Source organism: Penicillium samsonianum (genome assembly GCF_028829775.1).
Source record: "Penicillium samsonianum strain IBT 33392 chromosome Unknown utg000003l_segment0_segment0, whole genome shotgun sequence".
Classification (NCBI taxonomy): domain Eukaryota; kingdom Fungi; phylum Ascomycota; class Eurotiomycetes; order Eurotiales; family Aspergillaceae; genus Penicillium; species Penicillium samsonianum.
In genome coordinates, this window is record NW_026643261.1 from 4,337,169 (window position 1) to 4,356,183 (window position 19,015).

A 19,015-nucleotide genomic window follows, 5' to 3' on the forward strand; every position below is an offset into this window, starting at 1 on the left:
GGCGTTAATAGTTTCTATAGTCGGAATCATATAGGCGTACTTTATGAGCTTATCGACTATAACTATAATCATATCGTGTCCCTCTAAGACTAGTAGCTTTATGATGAAGTCTATAGTGATCTATTCCTAAGGGTGGGATAGCGTCTTAGATAGCTATAGTTCCCTATAAGGTGCGTGTCGTGCTAGCTTATTCCTTTAGCACGTGTCGCATCCTCTGATATAGAATCGGACCTTTTAATATATATTCAGAAAGTAATAGTTTCGCGAAATCTATTTGATGGTTTTTTCTACCCCTATATATCCGTGTGTGATATCGTCGTGATATTTTTTGATCACTTCGTTTTTTAGTTTTGATAGGATATATATCAATCTGTGTATAAGGAATAATCCATTGTTATCTAGGGTGAGTTTGTCGCCCGTTCCGGCAAGATATTGGATTGCGTCTCCCTTTAATTCATCCTTGATCCGTTGTAGTAGGTCGTCGTCCTTGACCTCAGACCTCAGTCCGGCTTCGAAGTACGGAATGTACGCTCTATCGGGCAGATCCAGGTAAGAGATAATCTGCAAGAATTCAGAGGTGTAGCTCGAAGTAGAGGTGGTCTATCGGATTCGTTATAGCTTTTTCTCAGCTATTCTTACCGTATTAATATCTCCGAACGTATTCTCGAGATATTCTTAGAAGTTACGGTATTCGCTGAAGATACTTGTTATGGTCGCCGACCATTCTTTAGTTTTCTTTCTATAGTAATCGCGGATATATGGTTCGAACTAGTCCTATGCTTAGCCGTGTAAGTAGGTTGATATAAAGATCACCTTACCGGCTTCGTTAGGTATCTTGGTACTATTTATATCTAGGTGTATATCTATCTAAGTGAGGAATCCTCGAAGCTTAGTTCGATTTCCCTTAAAGAACTTAGCCTTAGGTAGTCGTAGTGCCTAGACTACGCTAATAGGTGTAGAGGCGATGACCTAAGTCTTAATCTACTTAAGGTACTCGTCGACCTCGCCGAACTTAGTGCTACTTTTTTCACCGAAGTTAGTAAGTTGATCTATAATCTTCTTAATATTATACTTAAGTTCGCTAATTTTCTTTTTCTACTTAGCGATAGTGTTATCTCGCTCGATATTAGAGTTAGGCTCTTCTTAAGGCGGAGTAGCCTATTCCCTAGTGGGCTTCTTACCCGAACCGACGTGAGATATATTACTATTTAGTGACTGGAAACTTAATTCGAGACGGTCTTTAATATGTTACGCACTACTAACTAGTTATAGTTAGGTTAGAAGGTTTCTAGGTTATACTTGCCTTATACTTCTTAGGTTTCTAATGTTAACGATCTATACTCTTAACCGTACTATTGCCTAATAGGCCTTACTATAGGATAGGTCCTATTAAGGTATCGAGGAACGATACTAGGTAGAGCGCCGAGTAGATCTATACTAGAGTATTAGTCTACTCGTGAGTGTTATCAAGTTATAATCAAGTTAAAGAGTCACTAAAGTTCTAAAGGTATATATAAGTAATAATATATGATTAAAGACGAAGAACTAAACTAGATATATAAATGAGTGTCCTTATATATCCCTAAGTTCTTCCTATATAGAATGGTAGATTATAGATAAGTAGAATCGCCTTAGTAGATTCTACTAGTCTACCGTTGACTATTCTACTACTTATATGATCACGTGATGGCTTCCGTTAGTGGTAGAGGTTTGCTAGTCCATATAGGTATATATATACCGGATATCCTCTAGAAGTGGGTCCTACTTAGGGCTGATCATGCTCTTACTCACTAAGCATGATCACGGTTTCTCTTTTCCCTGATCACCCGGGTATCCTAGAGTATAGGATGGTGCACGTGATCTGATGATAGATCGTTCGGTTGGCTCTCGGTGGCCCATCAGTAGTTGCGGTCCCCACAACTGATTGGTGACTAGCATGTCCGTAACAATACGGCGAAAGTAACTACTAGGCTAGCGTAATTTCTTACTAACCCCGGTCCTCAATATTATGAAGCGGTAGATAGAGTTATTTCTTACCTCTATACTACCCGGAACCTAGCAATTAAGTATAGTGCTAGAGTAGCAAGTGCCGGAATAGACTCGGTATAATTTATAAGTGATGCCTCGTATAGGGATCACCCTAACAGAAAGAGCTTAGTAGGCTATATTTGCTAGGTATACGGGGGTCTAGTTAACTAGAAAGCTAGCAAGCAACCCACCGTAACAACTTTAACTACCGAAGCAGAGCTTCTTGGCCTATTAGAGGTAGGAAAGTAGCTTTAATAGTGGCGTCGACTCCTTGATCACCTTGGCTTTATCCCCTCCTACGATATGACAATCGATTATGATAACGAGAGAACGATTAGCTTGTTAATAAGCGAGGACACGGCGTTTAAAACGAAGCTTCGACACGTTGATATTTATCGCCATTGGTTGAGATAGGAGGTTAGAGAGGGACGCATTCAGGTGAAATGGGTTCCAACGGCGAGTTGTTACGCACTGCTAACTGGTCACAGTTAGGTTAGAAGGTTTCCAGGTTATACTTGCCTTATGCTTCTCAGGTTTCCAACGTCAACGATCTGTACTCTCAACCGTACTGTTGCCTAACAGGCCTTACTGCAGGATAGGTCCTATTGAGGTATCGAGGAACGATGCCAGGTAGAGCGCCGAGTAGATCTATACCGGAGTATTGGTCTGCTCGTGAGTGTTGTCAAGTTATAATCAAGTTAAAGAGTCACTGAAGTTCCAAAGGTATACACAAGTAACAATGTATGATTGAAGACGAAGAACTAAACTAGATATATGAATGAGTGTCCTTATATATCCCTGAGTTCTTCCTGTGTAGAATGGTAGATCGTAGATGAGTAGAATTGCCTTGGCAGATTCTACTAGTCTACCGTCGACCGTTCTACTACTTATATGATCACGTGGTGATTGCCTAATCGTGGTGGTAGAGGTTTGCTAGTCCATATAGTAACATATGTACCGGATATCCTCTAGAAGTGGGTCCTACTTAGGGCTGATCATACTCTTGCTCACTAAGTATGATCACGGTTTCTCTTTTCCCTAAACACCCGGGTATCCCAGAGTATAGGATGGTGCACGTGATCTGATAACAGATCGTTCGGTTAGCTCTTAGTGGCCCATTAGTAGTTACGGTCCCTATAACTGATTGGTGACTAGTATATCCGTAATATCACCTCCCCTCTTCCTAGGAGTTTCGTCCCCGAGACTTATAAATCTGCGGTTCCCCCTTAGGTAGGTGGTGGATTTTTCTTTTCTTAAAATAATGCGTCCTCGTCATACCTAAATATAAGGCTGACTCCGTTTCTAAGCTTACTCCCAGACTTCCTTCTGATTCCTCCGACGCTCACTAACGTCAAGCAACCTATATTGAGGATAATAGTTTTACCACCGCCATTTCTTACGATCACTATAAAACGGCTAGTGTGGCTTGCTTGATGGATTAGTCTCGTCGTTATTCGAAGTGTGCGTCTTACACTCGTGCCGGTCGTATATATAAGCGTGACTTCCACACTAGTTAGGAGTGGGATTTGTTACGTCGTGCCGAAGATAAACTTTCTTCCGACCTTAAAATGAATGAAAATGAACTCGATTTATTAGAACCCGAGTTAGGTGAATTGTAGGCTCGTCTCGCAGAGCTATATTAGTAAGTGTTAAATAAACAAAAATAATATCAGGAAACCATGTCGCGATAGCGTCGGCTGCGAAAGCAGATGGCTTTCCTAAAGCAAAAGGGTTTCAAAATATCAGAATATAACGCGGAACTTCTTCAAATTCTCGATGAAAAATAAACGTCCCTAGAGCAGTCCTCTTCCTCTGCCCTTAACTTCGAGCAGCTCGCTACTACTACTAAGCATCCGAACTTTGATTAGATACTAGCGGAGATTGCTAATCTTCCGGTGTCTTTCTGGGACGGCCCGGCTTTCTCCGCTACTAGTGTTAGTGGAACTATTGAACTAGCTAGGGGTAGCCCCTTAGGTTCTCGATAGGTTCCTATATGTTCTCAGAGGTATCGTACCCCTTCTATCTCACTAAGTAGTGAGGCTTTCCGTTTATTCGTTTCATTTCTAGAATTTCCTTAACCTTATATTCGTTTTCGGTTTCTTCCTCTATTTCTACATTTATCGCGAGTTTAGCGTTATTTAGTGCGGGTTCGAGTAACGAGATATAGAACACTAGGTGGAGTTTTTACATGCTTTCCGGTAGCTTCAAGCGATAATTGACTGGTCCCAATTTTTCTTTAATTTCGAATGGTCCTAATCGTAGATGGTCCAATTTATTACTAGGTCGCTTGGTTTTGATGTTACGGCGTAAAAGATAAACCTTTTCCCCCCTCTTTAGGTTAGGTCCCTCTTGGTGTTATTGGTCGTAGTACTTTTTTATACGTATGTTGACGAAGTTAATGTCTCTAGATAGTTATAGGTGTAACTGTTTTAGTCCGCTAGCTTTTAGCCTTACTAATTCCGCCACGGCTGTTTTACTAATTGGTTCTCTAAATATCATGGGGTTATACCTATAGTTTGCGAAGAATGGTGATTCTCGTGTTGTAGAGTGTACTATATTGTTATATGCTAGTTGTGCTGTTGGTAATAGTCCTGCCTAGTCGTCTTGCTAGTAGTTCACGTAGTGTCGTAGGTACTATTTTAACGTTTGGTTCACTCTTTCTGTTTGTCCGTTAGTTTATGGATGGTATACGGTAGAGAGTCTAAGCTTAATACCTATTTGATCCGTAAATGATTGCTATATCTTTGATATAAACAATTTGTCTCTATCTGATATAATCTTGCTCGGCATTCCGTGGTTTGCGACCATATGTCGTAGCACGATGTTTGCCATTTAGTCGGCGTTAATGGTTTCTATAGTCGGAATCATATAGGCGTACTTCGTGAGCCTATCGACTATAACCATAATCATATCGTGTCCTTCTAAGACTGGTAGCTTCGTGATGAAGTCTATAGTGATCCATTCCTATAGAGTATTTAGTGTCTCCGATAGTTATAATTGCCCGTATAGTGCGTGTCGTGCTAGCTTGTTTCTTTGGCACGTATCGCATCCCTAGATGTAGAATCGGACCTTACGGTTTATATTTAGAAAATAGTAGTTTCGCGAAACATGTTCTACTGTCTTTTCTACCCCTATATGTCCGTGTGCGAGGTCGTTATAATGCCTTCGGATGACCTCGTTTCTGAATTATAGCGGGATATATATCAATCCGTGCGCGTAGACTATTCCGGTCTCGTCCGTGGTAAATTGTGGTTGGGTGTATGACCTATCCCTAACTGACTTTGATGCCACGTCGTTGTCTTACGCTACTCGGATTTGTTGTAAAAGATCGTCGTCCTTAACTTCGATCGTCGCGGCTAGGATCTATTTATTATACGAGATGGTTCTATCTTGGTTTTGTTTTAGTATAGCGGGTTCCGCTGCCTTAGTGCCAAGCTCGTAATCTAGTCGCCTACTTAAAGCGTCTGCTTGGCTGTTCTCTATCCCTTTATAGTGTATGATGCTAAAATCGTATTGTGCTAGGGTTTCAGCCTATCGCGCTTATCGTCGTGTGAGAACCTTGGTCGTTATGAAGAACGTAAGGTTCTTATAATCGGTTCGTACCGTTATAGTGTGTTTTACTCCTTCTAGATATACTCTCTAGACTTGGAATGCCGACACTATAGCTAGTAGTTCCTTATCGTGTATATCGTAATTGAGTTCTATAGGGATCATTTTCCTAGACTAGAATGCGACCGGTCGGGAGGTCCCGTTTTCTTCTTAAGTCAGTCTAGCTCCGAGAGCGTAGTCTGAGGCGTCCGTTTCTAACACGATTAGTAGATCGTAGTTGAATATAGCCACAATCGTTCGTTTGCTAAATAGTTTCTTTAGTTCCTAAAACGATGTTTCTACTACGTCGTCCCATATAAATACCTATCCTTTCTTAGTGAATCGGTAAAGTCCGGTTGCTATACTAGCATACCTGTCGATGATTTTCCGATAGTAATTTGTAAGTCTAAGGAATTGTTACACTTCTTTAACGTTTCTAGGTGTAGGCCATTCTATGATGCTTCTGACCTTATCCTCTTCTATGCCTAATCCGTCTAGGCTGATACGATATCTAAGGAATCCCGTTTCCTAGATATAAAACTCGCATTTCTTGAGTTTGAGAGTGACCTTCGTAGCTCTCAACTTATATAGTACTAGCTTATTATATTTGATATGATCTTCGAGCGTTTTGGAGAATACTAAGATGTCATCTAGATACGCGATAACGAAGATATTAAGATACTCTTCTAGTACGCTGAAGATGAAGCGTTAGAAAGTGGCTAGTGCGTTAGTGAGGCCGAATGGCATAACTATATACTCGTAGTGTCCGTACTTGGTTCTAAATGCCGTTTTCCATTTGTGGCCTAGCTTGATCCGAATGCGATAATACGCATTAGTAATGTTATACTTCGAAAAGTACTTTACTCCTTGAATTCGATCCTGAATCTCGTGAATCAAAGGTAGTGGGTGTCGATCTTTGATAGTAATCGAATTTAATTGTCGATAGTCCACGCAAAGTCGAAGGCTCCCATCCTTCTTTGGTACGAAGATGATCGGATATCCCGCCGGTGACTTAGAGGCACGGATGTAACCTTTTTATAGGTTTTCATCGATATAATCCTTGAGTGCTCCGGATTCCTTCTAAGATAATTGATAGATTGGTATAAAAGTAGGTTCTATACCCTCCTTCGTGTTAATCTCGTGGTTAAAGGTTCCGTGTTCTAGTAGCACTCTATCGGCCGGTGCCGTGAAAATATCTCTAAACTCCTAGTATTCGTCTGGAATCCTAGGTTTATCGCTGGTTGCGTACAGCTTTTCGTGTTTAATAATCACGTATTCCGCTAATACGTGGTCGGATATATTTGGTGACTATTCTATCGTGTCCGGGGCGACGCCTATGACCGATACCCTAACCCTCTTCTTATAGGGCTGGTTGTTGCTGCCGTTAGTCCGTTAGGCAGACTTCTTCCGACGTGTTTCGTAGTCGTCGTGTTGTCTCGCACACTCGTATCTATTAAATGAGATACGCCCTATTTGCCAATCGACGCTTAGGTTGTGCTTTCTAAGCCATAGAATGCCTAAGACGATATCGTAGTCTCCCGTTTCCAAGATATTGAACTTGATCAATTCTGGGTGTCCGTAGACAGATATAGGTAGAGTGATGGTCTCTTCGCTGACTCCCCTAGAGAGGACTTCTCCGTCGAGTCCTATAACTAGTATCACTTATGACAACTTCTTGGTTGATACTTGTCGGTCTTCTTGGTACCTTGGGTTTATAAAGTTATTAGTGGCACCCGAGTCGATTAGGGTCTACGCTTTTCCTATAGGTAAGGTCACGAACAGCTTGATATGAGTTCCTAATAAGGTTGTAGCTAACTACGTTATTGGACGATTATCGTAATCGTATAGTTATCTTCCGTTATACCAAATTCCTTAGTAAACTTGTTTCTATTATAGCTTCTTTATCCACCGTAGTGGTCTCGGTTCGATGCCGTAATCTAACTTTACTAACCTATAGGTTGTGTATATCTCGTCGTAGCATATAATACTAGCCATTCTGCTATATCCTAGGTGTCGTGTATATCCTTTGCACGCGTAAGTGGAATCTTCGTAAGGGCATCCTATTAGGTCGTCGCCTTCCTTAATTGCTATAATAAGGTGCTAGTCCAACCTACTAGTCTAAATCTCATCCTAGAGGTGACTAATAAGCTCGTCGGCTTCTTTATCGTTACTTATTTGACGATGGTTCCTAGGACTTTCTGGTGGTGTTTCTGGGATCACTTGGTCTATTCCTAGGGACGTGCTCAGCGTTCCTAGGTTAACGGTGGTTTCGGGGAACGTGACTAGTGTTCCCGGGAGCCCTATATCTGGCTCCTAGAGTCCGTGGCGGTCTTAAGACCTATCTAGCCGTGCGTCCGCGGCCTATAGTCCTAGCGAGCCCTAGGGCTACCAACTAGCGTCCTCCTGGGATTTATGGCCCGCTAAGTTATAAATCTAGTGCCGAGGATCGTGTTATGTCTATCCTTGACTCTCCACTATATCCCAATCGATCTCTAGATAATCGATGTTCTACTCGTCGGCTAACCCTTTAATGTATAGGTTGCCCGCTGCTATCTCTTCTAGGCTTAGGTTTTCCCATCTTACTAAGAGATCTTCCAAGCTTTCTTTGCTTAGGTAGTCCTTTCTAGATTCTCGAGTCGCACGTAGTTCTTCGCGTGTCGCTTGTATATATTACCGTTTTTCGTATGGTTTCTTCTACTTATATTCCCTTACACGGTGTCCTGGTTTCCCGCACGTAAAGCAGAGATTCTTTTTACGACGCTCGTTTTACTTATCTTAAGTGGCGTCTAATTCTATTGGTTTGGGGCCGTATGGGTCGGAGTCCTATGGTAGTCCCTGGTCGCGGCGCCCGTTACTAAATCGGTTGAATCCGTGGCTCTTGCCCTTCTTCTATTGTTCCATCTCTCGACGTTTATATCGTCGTTCGTTATTGCGATTGTCGATCTTAACTAAGACCTTGATGAGCTAGTCCAGCGTTTCTAGTCGATCGATTCGCGCTAGTTCGTCCTTAACGTTAGATCTTAGCCCGGCTTCGAAGTACGGGATATACGCTCTATTAGGCAGATCTAAGTAAGAGATGATCTATAGGAACTTAGAGGCGTAGCTCGAAGTCGAGGTGGTCTATCGGATGCGTTGTAGCTTCTTTTCTGCCGTTCTCGCTACATCGATATCGCCGAATGTGTTCTCGAGATGTTCGCGGAAATGACGGTATACACTAAAGATATTTGTCGTGGTCGCTGACCATTCTTTAGGATCCTTTCTATAGTAATCACGGATGTGTGGTTCGAACCAATCCTATACTTAGCCGCGTAAGTAGGTTGACATAAAAATCACCTTACCGGCTTCGTTGGGAATCTTGGTGCTATTCACGTCTAGGTGCATATCTATCTGAGTGAGGAATCCTCGAAGCTTAGTTCGGTTTCCTTCAAAACACTTAGCCTTAGGCAATCGTGGTGCCTGGATAGCGCTGATAGGCGTAGAAGCGTTGACTTGAACTTTAATCTATTCGAGGTACTTATCGACTTCACTAAACTTAGTGCCGCTTTTTTCGCCTAAGTTACTAAGCTGATCTATAACTTTCTTGAGGTTGTGCTCGAGTTCATTGATCTTCTTCTTCTGCTCCGTAATAGTGTTATCGCGCTCGGTGTTAGAGTCAAGGTCCTCCACGGGTAGAGTGGCCTACTTCTTTCTAGCACTAACGTGAGATATATTGTTTATTGTGACTCGAAACTTGATTTGAGACGGTCTTTAATGTGTTACGCACTGCTAACTAGTCATAGTTAGGTTAGAAGGTTTCTAGGTTATACTTGCCTTATGCTTCTTAGGTTTCTAACGTCAACGATCTGTACTCTTAACCGTACTATTGCCTAATAGGCCTTACTGTAGGATAGGTCCTATTGAGGTATCGAGGAACGATGCTAGGTAGAGCGCCGAGTAGATCTATACCGGAGTATTGGTCTACTCGTGAGTGTTGTCAAGTTATAATCAAGTTAAAGAGTCACTGAAGTTCCAAAGGTATACATAAGTAATAATATATGATTGAAGACGAAGAACTAAACTAGATACATGAATGAGTGTCCTTATATATCCCTAAGTTCTTCCTATGTAGAATGGTAGATCGTAGATGAGTAGAATTGCCTTGGCAGATTCTACTAGTCTACCGTCGACCGTTCTACTACTTGCATGATCACGTGGTGATTGCCTAATCGTGGTGGCAGAGGTTTGCTGGTCCATACAGTAACATATGTACCGGATATCCTCTGGAAGTGGGTCCTGCTCAGGGCTGATCATGCTCTTGCTCACTGAGCATGATCACGGTTTCTCTTTTCCCTGAACACCCGGGTATCCCAGAGTATAGGATGGTGCACGTGATCTGATGACAGATCGTTCGGTTGGCTCTCGGTGGCCCATCAGTAGTTGCGGTCCCCACAACTGATTGGTGACTAGCATGTCCGTAACACGAGTATGGTTGCCGATAGACTCACCAAATTACTCTCTCGACAGAAGCATGAGAGTTTCATACGGATGCTTAGGATGGTGGACATAGGCTATCTAATAGCCTAGAAAGATCAATATACAGATCTACAGGGTCCAGCAATCCCATACTAGGATCGCTGAGGGGGTGTGTCGGCGTAGTTACGCCGGTATACCGGAGGATTTATTAATCCTACATGTTTTCGTAATTTATGTTATGTAATCGAGGCTCCATATAAATTGTGTAGAGAGCCGATACAGAAATACAGAGAGTTGAATACCATTGATTGGACCCTACATTTTACAATACGGAATCCACCGACAAATACTCAGGCATCAAGGCAGCCATCGTGATCGAATCCTGTGATGATCGACGGTACATGAAGTGACTGAGCTGACTGGGCTGACTGGACTGGTACCGGGATGCTATATGTATGTCATACATATTTTTCGACATGACTGCTTTGAATAGACTCATCCAAAAGTTGTCGATGTTAAAGCTACTTCGTATTTGTTGAGATCTCCCACCGCTACTTAGTATAAGAGAAGATCAGATATCATATACACCTACCCATTCTACACAGATATTATAGTATCCTACCTAGCATAGACAAAATAAATAGTAGATTCCAGAATCAACAAATCAACCAATAAATACACATAAGCAACAAATATAAGCTTGATATCCCAAGTCAGTTGCAAACGGTAGGATCGTCATATGGCGGGGTCCTCTCCCGACCGCCACAACTTCTTCTCCCCCCACTAACTCCTGTTCTTCTCCCAGCTCTCCTTTTTCTGTATATTCAAAAGGTGTGCTGAAATTTCTACCTTCTCTTCTTGTCTGACCTCTAATTTCATCAACTCCAGCGTTATTCTCTCAGCTTCTTTACAGTCATCATGGGCGCGCACTCAGCAATCTGGCAAAGTATGAATCACCTTGAACTGCAGACTGCAGACTGACAGTTCAACCCTTGCTTGTTCGAGTCCGCTAACATGAGATTTCTTCTTCAATCAGGCTATGTCGACTCCAGGTACATCATCACCCCTCCTCGACCCCTGATATGCCCCTCGATGTTACCATCGAAACCAAATCAACTCGCCATGTCTATCCTGTACATATACTGACAAGCTTCTTTCTCACAGCCTGATGGGCTCGGGTCAATTCGACAAAGCCGGTATCCTCGCCGCCGACTTCTCCGCTGTTGAGGCTGCCTCGCCCGGCTTCGCGGTAAGCTCGCCTGTTATTTTTCCTCGTGCGGGGTGGGGTCACGGACTTCGACACAGTCGCTAACATTGTTGGTTGTCTCAATACAGCTCTCCCAGGAGGAGATTAACTCCCTGATCACCGCCTTCACGTCTAGCGACCAGGCTTTTGCCGGTGGCTTCTCTGTCTGCGGTGAGAAGTTCGTCACCATCCGCGCTGACGAGCGCAGTCTATACGGCAAGAAGGTAAGCATACCCGCTTCCCTCGACCCATAAATACCTCGGGGATTATATCGATACGTAACATCGGAATCTGTGCTAATCTCTTTGGTCTGTGATATAGGGTAAGGAGGGTGTCATTATTGCCCGTGCCTCCTCTTGCACCATCATCGCCCACCACAGCGAGGCCGTCCAAACCACCAACGCCGCGACCGTTGTCGAGAACCTCGTCGACTACCTCAACAAGCCCCAGTAAATTGGCAAAAACACAATGATAACTAAATGATGTGATGAGTTGAGGGTTTGTGAAGAATAGGAAATAAAGGAGCATTCGACTATTTCTCTCTTGAGCCCAGCGTGATGTTTCGCTCATGCTTCTTTTCTGGCTTGACTGGATCTCTTTGCCTCAATGGGCCACGTCGATCTAGACATGGTTCCTAATGCACAGTATGAGGATACGAACCAGATTGTATGATGCACAATGTAATTTGTCTATTCTAACATGCATATTAACTGATTACCAGCTGTCAATTTAACGCTGGAAGATCAATAAGGGTCATTATTAATTACATAAAGCTGAATTCCGTAGGTGGATCGTATCATCCCGTGTCACATGTATAATACAGCGTACTTGGACATCTCCAAACATGGAGAGGTGCATCTGATATCCCGCAACGACGAAGTCCACAGATTCGACGTAAGTTTGGGATACCATTAGGGAACCTCATCGCTACTTCCCTGTTTGTGTATACTCATACAGGAAGCTCGGCATTGCTCCTCCCACCAGCAAGCACCTCCAGTCCACGCTGGATATACGGCCCTACCACGGGGATGTTGCCCGCAAATTGACCGATCGTGACAAGGAAGTCGCCAAACAGGATGAATAAGCCATAGAGTTCAATCAAGAACCCAGTCAAGGGCCAGCGGAAGAGAATAAGGAGGATGCCAGCGGCGAAAGCGGCAGTGCCCTTGAGTTTTTGTGGGCGCGTGAAGAAGACTATGGTTTTCTGGACACCAATGATCAGGGTCAATCCGATGAGAAAGAGGACCTGGTATTGTTAGTTAAATATAGCAATTTTGTTGGAGCATGTGGCGTACATTTCCCATAGCAAGTCTATTGAAAACGGACATTAGCATTTATTCCCCTTCAAAAGAGCAGAACGCCGGGACATACAATGACCGGTCAAAGAACATCACCACTCCTCCAAATAGGAACAAGCCTCCTAATCAACAGCAAATTTGGTTAGCTCTCGGTCCAAATAATTAGTGATTTGCGATCGCCGATCTCATACCTGCTGAGCAGAAGACCACACCGATCTCTGTTATATAGATCAGCATATGCTTGACAATTGCTATACATGCACTGCTATGACAGTGGACATCACAGCTTGTAGAACGAATGCGACTGACTCTGGTTCTCTGTTAACCACATGCTCGGCATTTTTGGTTATTTCAGGTTCGACAGTTGATGATGGTATATGGGACCGAAGGTTGCGCAAAGATTCTCGATGTAATTTTAGAACACGCGACACTTATCACTGCGGTCTGAGAAACAAGTGATCCTTGTGGAATTGGTAGGGCAAGAGCCAGGCAGATGCGGCGAGACAAAGCGGAGATATTGGTGGCGTTGTTCAAAGCGGGTAATAGCAGGTCTTTTGTTGCAACAGTATCCTCACGACTTGGAAACGTCCTCGACACAGATGATAAGGTAGCAAAAAGTCCCAAGGCACGTAAACAGAAAACAACTCGAAAATCACAATTCTGCCGTATAATCGGCGCCTAGTCGAGAATGGTAGGCGGTGACTCTAAAGTGCTTATATCGCGCGCTGATCATTCCACCTGTCCTTTTCCTTTAACAGTCTTTTCCAATTTATTGGCAATTGAGCAATGGTCATTAATGATGTGATCGTTCCAATTGCATAGATTTTCTCGATCTCAAATTTCAGTTCTAATTTTACTGGTATTGAGATACACCGACTGAAGCACACAATATTGAGCATAGCTCATACATACTACTACCCACTATTGCAGAATCTTCCTGTACATGTATTTTGTACATGCCACGCCGCGACGACAGTCTCTTCGGATTCTGTAACTGGTGCCCTGTCCCATGGGGTGTCGGTAATAGTCGAGTGCTTATGCACAAGGCGAAGATCGACTCATTGATCACGAATAAGCCGGAGCGTTTTCTTGAGCCTGTCTCGAAAGGGGCATGGTGGGGTGGAAAGGGCTTGACTGTGTTGGTCGTACATAACGCTTATTGGCGATTCGTATTTGTGTCTAGTTGAATTGATTAGTAGAGTTCTTACTATCCAAATTCGTTCTTGTATGACATACCCATTCTTGCATGATCGTTCGTTTGGGAATTGAATAAGGTAGGCCTCTTGCCACTCTTTTACTTCAAGATGGTGTGCGCTCCGCGCGCTTCCAGGTAGTTTTCAGGGACACCCTGTGCCAGAGTTCGGATCACCTTGAAGATCTCCTTGTCGTGATACCGCAGCCGGGTCTTGGGGTCGGTGTACGGTCCATTCAGGCCCGTGATGTCACAGTAGTGATGGTGGAAGGCAGGGTTAAACGATGGTGCCGATTCGATGTTCGTGTACGTGACGGCGGGCCCGGTAGGGAAAGTCGCTCGAGCGTTCCTCTCCAAGACGAGAGTCGAGAGGTTTTGGGTGGCCTGGGACAGGTTAGGTGCAGCCCCTTCGGAGGGGGTTTGTGTGCCATCGGTGACAGCGCCCGAGGCCCCTGGCGTAGTTGCACCCGAGTTGGCTTGAGTTGCCATCACTGATGCCTCCTTCCGAGAGGCCTCTGAGATAATCTGCTTGAGATTCTTGTTGCGCCGCTGGGACGGTTTCCAGTGAGGGTTGCGGAAGGGCTTGTGGACATGTGAAATGTCCAGAGTGTTCAACAGCTGCTGGTGAGCTTCATCGTTGGCGGGAGTTGGCGGAGGCATATTCTTGAATATGATTCAGGCCACGGGTCTGGTCAATTTGGAGGTTGAGGCGGAAACAGCTCTTGCGAAGCTTGCCGGTGTGTGGAGGGATGAATGTATTAAGATCGGGGTTGGGATGGTGTGATCAAACAATATTAGATTCCTGAGTTGGCAGCACTTGGTTATATAGTATAAGGCATATAAAGACGGATCTCAAACGGACAAGTCAGGTCCAACGTAGAAAGCAATGCAAGTAGTATCCCCGGCCCGCGAAGTCTGTATAGCCGCACGTGATCTCATCCCGATTAAGTCCAAATAAACACTTTCACGTCCAACACCAACACAACATATCTCAATATCCAGCCATGGTATGCAGTTTCTCTTCCATACATTGGATCTGATATGTTCTGAAAGATCCCAGATGCTGATATCTCTTTAGGAAAGCCCCCACGAGCATCAGCAGACGGTGCTGCTCTCTCGCATCATCACTAACGTTGTATGTCATGTTGAACCACATCTGCAAGATATACTTTGCTAATTTTGTAATATAGGAGAAGCTCAACGAAGCCATCATGGTCATGAACAAAGGTCTTCAGGTAGGTTTGAAACTCCTTCATTGATATGATCAAAGTATTGACTCTCGATCATAGGAAGTCAACATCCAGAACATGAATGTTGAGCTTGTGGCGCAGATGTTCAAGAACTACCAGTCTAATGTTCTCTTCCACCTCGAAGGTATACATTACTCCACTATCATTATATCAACCTTGAAATTCTCTACTAACGCCCTATAGCCACGGAGAACCTCCAAGAGCCATCCTAAGGACTCCGGAGGATGAACAATTTCCTGTAACGAAGAAATGTGTAGATGAGCCTGCAATTAGTCAATGATACCAACTTCTAAATTCAATAGGCACCTGTAAATGGTTGTAATCGTTGCATCCCTGTACTCCGTAGCAGCGATAGTGATAGCCTCCATTCTTGGCGGTCCAACTCCGCCAAACCTCATCAACCGCGTTTGTGTCTTTTGCCTCTTTGTCAATCCGCTGCCCTTTCCACGGGTTCATTGCTTTCCTCCTATCCCAACCTCATTTCCCATGCAGTGAGCCCTACTCGCCATCTACAATCTCCGACCCCAATAGCTCCTGGTTTCCGGAGCGCAGCCCGCCATGACGATTACTTCTGTGCAGACCCTCCTACCAGCTCGCGTTGCATCCAATGCCACTGAGCAACGAACTGAGAAGCCTCCTCCACAACTTCACGGCGTACAAGACTTTCCATTCAAGGGTTACCACCCTCCGCAACCCGAGGGATATCAGGAGAGCCAGGCCCATCCCGACACCAGTGCTATCGTCATTGACAATGGTAAGGAATTTCAGATAGTTTGCGACTCAACCCTTCTAACAAATGTGGTTCATGCGCAGGCTCCCACCTCGTCAAGGCCGGTTGGTCTTTTGACAAAAACCCCCGATTCGCCATACCTCCCGTCATGAGCCGATACCGTGATCGCAAGCTCAATCGCCAGTGCCAATTTATTGGATACGATGCTTACGTCGATGCGACTACGAGGGGACAGTTGCGCAATGGGTTTGACCCCGGTTCCAGTGTTGTCGGTAACTGGGATGTCATGGAAGGCGTGTTGGACTATGTGTTCCTCAAGCTGGGCGTAGACGGTGCAAATGGGGGCGTCGGTCGCCCGATCTTGATGACGGAGCCGATCGCCAATATGGCATATTCAAGGAAGAGTGAGTATCTGGCGGTTCCAGGGCCAGTATGGTGGTTGCTGACACTCCTTTAGTGATGAATGAGGTCCTCTTCGAGTGCTACTCTGCGCCGTCAGTGGCCTACGGTATCGACTCCCTTTTCTCCTATCGCTATAATGGTGGAACGGACGGTTTGATTGTGGATTCATCGCATACGTCCACTCATGTCATTCCGGTCATGAACTCGAAGCCCATGCTCTCCAACAGCACTCGTCTCAACTGGGGTGGCCTGCAGAGCGCCGAATACCTGATGAAGCTCATGAAGCTGAAGTACCCGACCTTCCCGACTCGTTTGACGGACGCACAGATGGAGGAAATGGTTCATAAACATTGTTACGTCTCACAAGACTACGATCGCGAGTTGGGTGGATTCCTCGACTGGACAGGACTTGAGGACCGTGACCGCGTCATTCAGTACCCGTTCACAGAGCATATTGTTCAGGAGAAGACTGAAGAAGAGCTCGCGCGAATTGCGGAGCGCAAGAAGGAGAGCGGCCGTCGCTTGCAAGAACAGGCCGCAAGGATGCGACTTGAAAAACTAGTGAAGAAGGAGCAAGAGCTGGAGTACTGGAAAGATCTGCAAAATAATCTAGCCAACGAGACTAAGAAGGAGATTCGTCGCGTCCTGGAAGCCGAGGATTTGAAAGACGAGGCTGCGCTTGATAAATTGATTCGTGAGCTGGAGAAATCTATCAAACGCTCGCGCAACAAGGATCTAGGCATTGAAGAAACCGAGGAGCAACCTGAGGAAATGACATTCCCTATGCTTGATATCCCAGACGACCAACTGGATGAGGCCGGATTGAAGGAAAAGCGGCACCAACGTCTAATGAAGTCCAACGTCGATGCCAGACTGCGTGCCAAAGAAGAGAAGGAGCGCGAAAAGGCTCGTGTTGAGGAAGAGGAGCGTCTAGATCGAGAGACGCGTGAGAACGATTTCGAGAACTGGATTGCCAAGCGCCGCAACAATCGCCAGGTATGTTGGCCAGGCATGACATTTTAAATTCACATGCTAATATTTCTCAGGGCATTCTACAAAGAATCAAAGACCGTGACCGCTTCACGGCTGATCTTGGAAATCGCAAATCCCTAGCCAGTCAGATGCGTATGAAGACGCTGGCCAACCTGGCATCCGACGGTCCTAAGAAACGCCGTCGTGGCGGGGATGACGATGACTTCGGTGCCAATGACGAGGACTGGGGTGTTTACCGCACCGTAGCTGTTGGCGAGGGCAGTGACGATGAAGAGGAGGAGGATCTCAACGGTATGCTCAACTCTGTAGAGAAGGAGCTCCTTGAGTACGATCCCGAATTCAATGAGCACAACACTTTCGCCGCACAGTCCGACTGGACAAAGAGTCTTGTGCACATGTTCCTTCGCGGACCCTGGCCTTTCGACCCGGAAAGCCAGCGGGAGGCACACCAGCTCCATCTTAACGTGGAGCGCATCCGTGTGCCTGAGGTTGTGTTCAAGCCGTCCATTGCTGGCCTCGACCAGGCTGGTCTGATCGAGATTGCGGCCGATATCATTAACCAACGTTATTCCAACCCAGCAGACCAGTCCCTTCTTTTGAAGGATGTGTTTTTGACTGGAGGAAATACGTTGTTCACCGGTTTCGATGAACGCTTCCGTAAGGAAGTCCGCGGGTTCCTGCCCATTGATGCTACACTGAATGTACGCAAGGCATCGGACCCCGTTTTTGATGCCTGGAAGGGCGCGGCACAATGGGCTTCTGGTGATGGCCTAGGACGATCCTCGGTCACGCGGCAAGAGTACATGGAGAAGGGCAGCGAATACATCAAGGAGCATGATCTTGGCAATGCTACATGGTGAGGGTTAAAAAAAAGCGAGTTCCGAAAACACCTGCTTGGGCGCACTGGAGTCGAATGGTTCTGCTTATCCGGCGTGGTATAGGGCATGTTTATTTGATACTTAAAAGATGTTATTGCAGAGTCCGACGGTAGTAAGCGAAATATGACATGTTCAGCCCTCCGTATGAATAACTACAACTATGTTAATACAAACCGTCTTTCCCTTTTACGACTCTCACTCTTATTGAATCTGACATTATTGTATATGCTCCTCTTGTATACCTCATCTCACAATTCTCTCAACCTCTGTGTCTCCCCGGGTCTTTTCTCTCTCTTTTTCTCCTTCCGATCTCCTGGCCTATCACTTTCTTCAAGAACAATGGGCTCACGCCAGGACAAGTGGAAGCCGTAAATACAGTTGAGGGGATGAAGCCGAACACGCGGCAAAAACCACGCAAGCTGCCGTAGGCGACATTACCATATTGGCTCTATTCTCAAGGGATATCCCTGGGAAATGGATCAAGCTTGTTTTGCCCAGTTCAGGGTAATGGCAGAGACAGCAGTGGTCTGCAGCTGTCAGTCTATCAAATAAACATGGGCTATCTATACATATTGATGGCAAGGGACCCGAAGTATTCACCCAGACTAAAACACGCTCCTTGCATCTATCAATGAGCTATGTTTAAAGTTGGGGGTCTGAGACATCTACATGCATGGCCTCTGGGGTGATTCACGTCATGCCCGTTTGATGTCAATGGCTCCCACTGACCAGTAAAAATGCAACAGCTCTGCTCTTTTGTTCTCGGCTGTGTCGGACTACTCTTGTAGACCAGTCTATCTACGACATGGTCAGTCAAAGACAACAACGTTGTACGAACGAATACGATCTATTGCGCTAGTTACACAACACTTTGGTGTGGCCAGCACTGGCATCGCTTACAATTTCTAGCAATCATCAAACAATAGCACTATAATTTTGTCTCCCTCGAATATTGTAA

At 45.0% G+C, this 19,015-nt stretch overlaps 5 protein-coding genes across 5 annotated transcripts; 3 read left to right on the plus strand and 2 right to left on the minus strand.

The window, feature by feature from the left end:
- Positions 1-10,986: 10,986 nt before the first annotated feature.
- pfy1 (profilin) lies at positions 10,987-11,767 on the plus strand (the record flags this gene model as incomplete). The annotated part of the gene is made up of 5 exons (XM_057277978.1): positions 10,987-11,014; positions 11,105-11,120; positions 11,233-11,317; positions 11,404-11,538; positions 11,636-11,767. The coding sequence occupies 5 exons, from the start codon at positions 10,987-10,989 to the stop codon at positions 11,765-11,767; spliced, it is 396 nt and encodes a 131-aa protein (XP_057137588.1).
- A 496-nt stretch (positions 11,768-12,263) lies between these two features.
- N7471_005260 (uncharacterized protein) lies at positions 12,264-12,952 on the minus strand (the record flags this gene model as incomplete). The annotated part of the gene is made up of 5 exons (XM_057277979.1): positions 12,264-12,560; positions 12,610-12,625; positions 12,686-12,734; positions 12,804-12,830; positions 12,922-12,952. The coding sequence occupies 5 exons, from the start codon at positions 12,950-12,952 to the stop codon at positions 12,264-12,266; spliced, it is 420 nt and encodes a 139-aa protein (XP_057137589.1).
- Positions 12,953-13,906: 954 nt separating this feature from the next.
- N7471_005261 (uncharacterized protein) lies at positions 13,907-14,464 on the minus strand (the record flags this gene model as incomplete). Its single annotated transcript, XM_057277980.1, has 1 exon — positions 13,907-14,464. The coding sequence occupies one exon, from the start codon at positions 14,462-14,464 to the stop codon at positions 13,907-13,909; it is 558 nt and encodes a 185-aa protein (XP_057137590.1).
- A 315-nt stretch (positions 14,465-14,779) lies between these two features.
- On the plus strand, positions 14,780-15,355 carry N7471_005262 (DASH complex subunit DAD4). Its single transcript, XM_057277981.1, has 5 exons — positions 14,780-14,811; positions 14,883-14,939; positions 14,995-15,039; positions 15,094-15,178; positions 15,238-15,355. Exons 1-5 carry the CDS (start codon positions 14,809-14,811, stop codon positions 15,264-15,266), a joined length of 219 nt encoding a protein of 72 aa, XP_057137591.1. The 5' UTR covers positions 14,780-14,808; the 3' UTR covers positions 15,267-15,355.
- Positions 15,356-15,423: 68 nt separating this feature from the next.
- Positions 15,424-18,206, plus strand: N7471_005263 (actin-related protein ARP5). The gene is made up of 4 exons (XM_057277982.1): positions 15,424-15,808; positions 15,868-16,188; positions 16,242-17,182; positions 17,233-18,206. Exons 1-4 carry the CDS (start codon positions 15,613-15,615, stop codon positions 18,037-18,039), a joined length of 2,265 nt encoding a protein of 754 aa, XP_057137592.1. The 5' UTR covers positions 15,424-15,612; the 3' UTR covers positions 18,040-18,206.
- Positions 18,207-19,015: the final 809 nt, after the last annotated feature.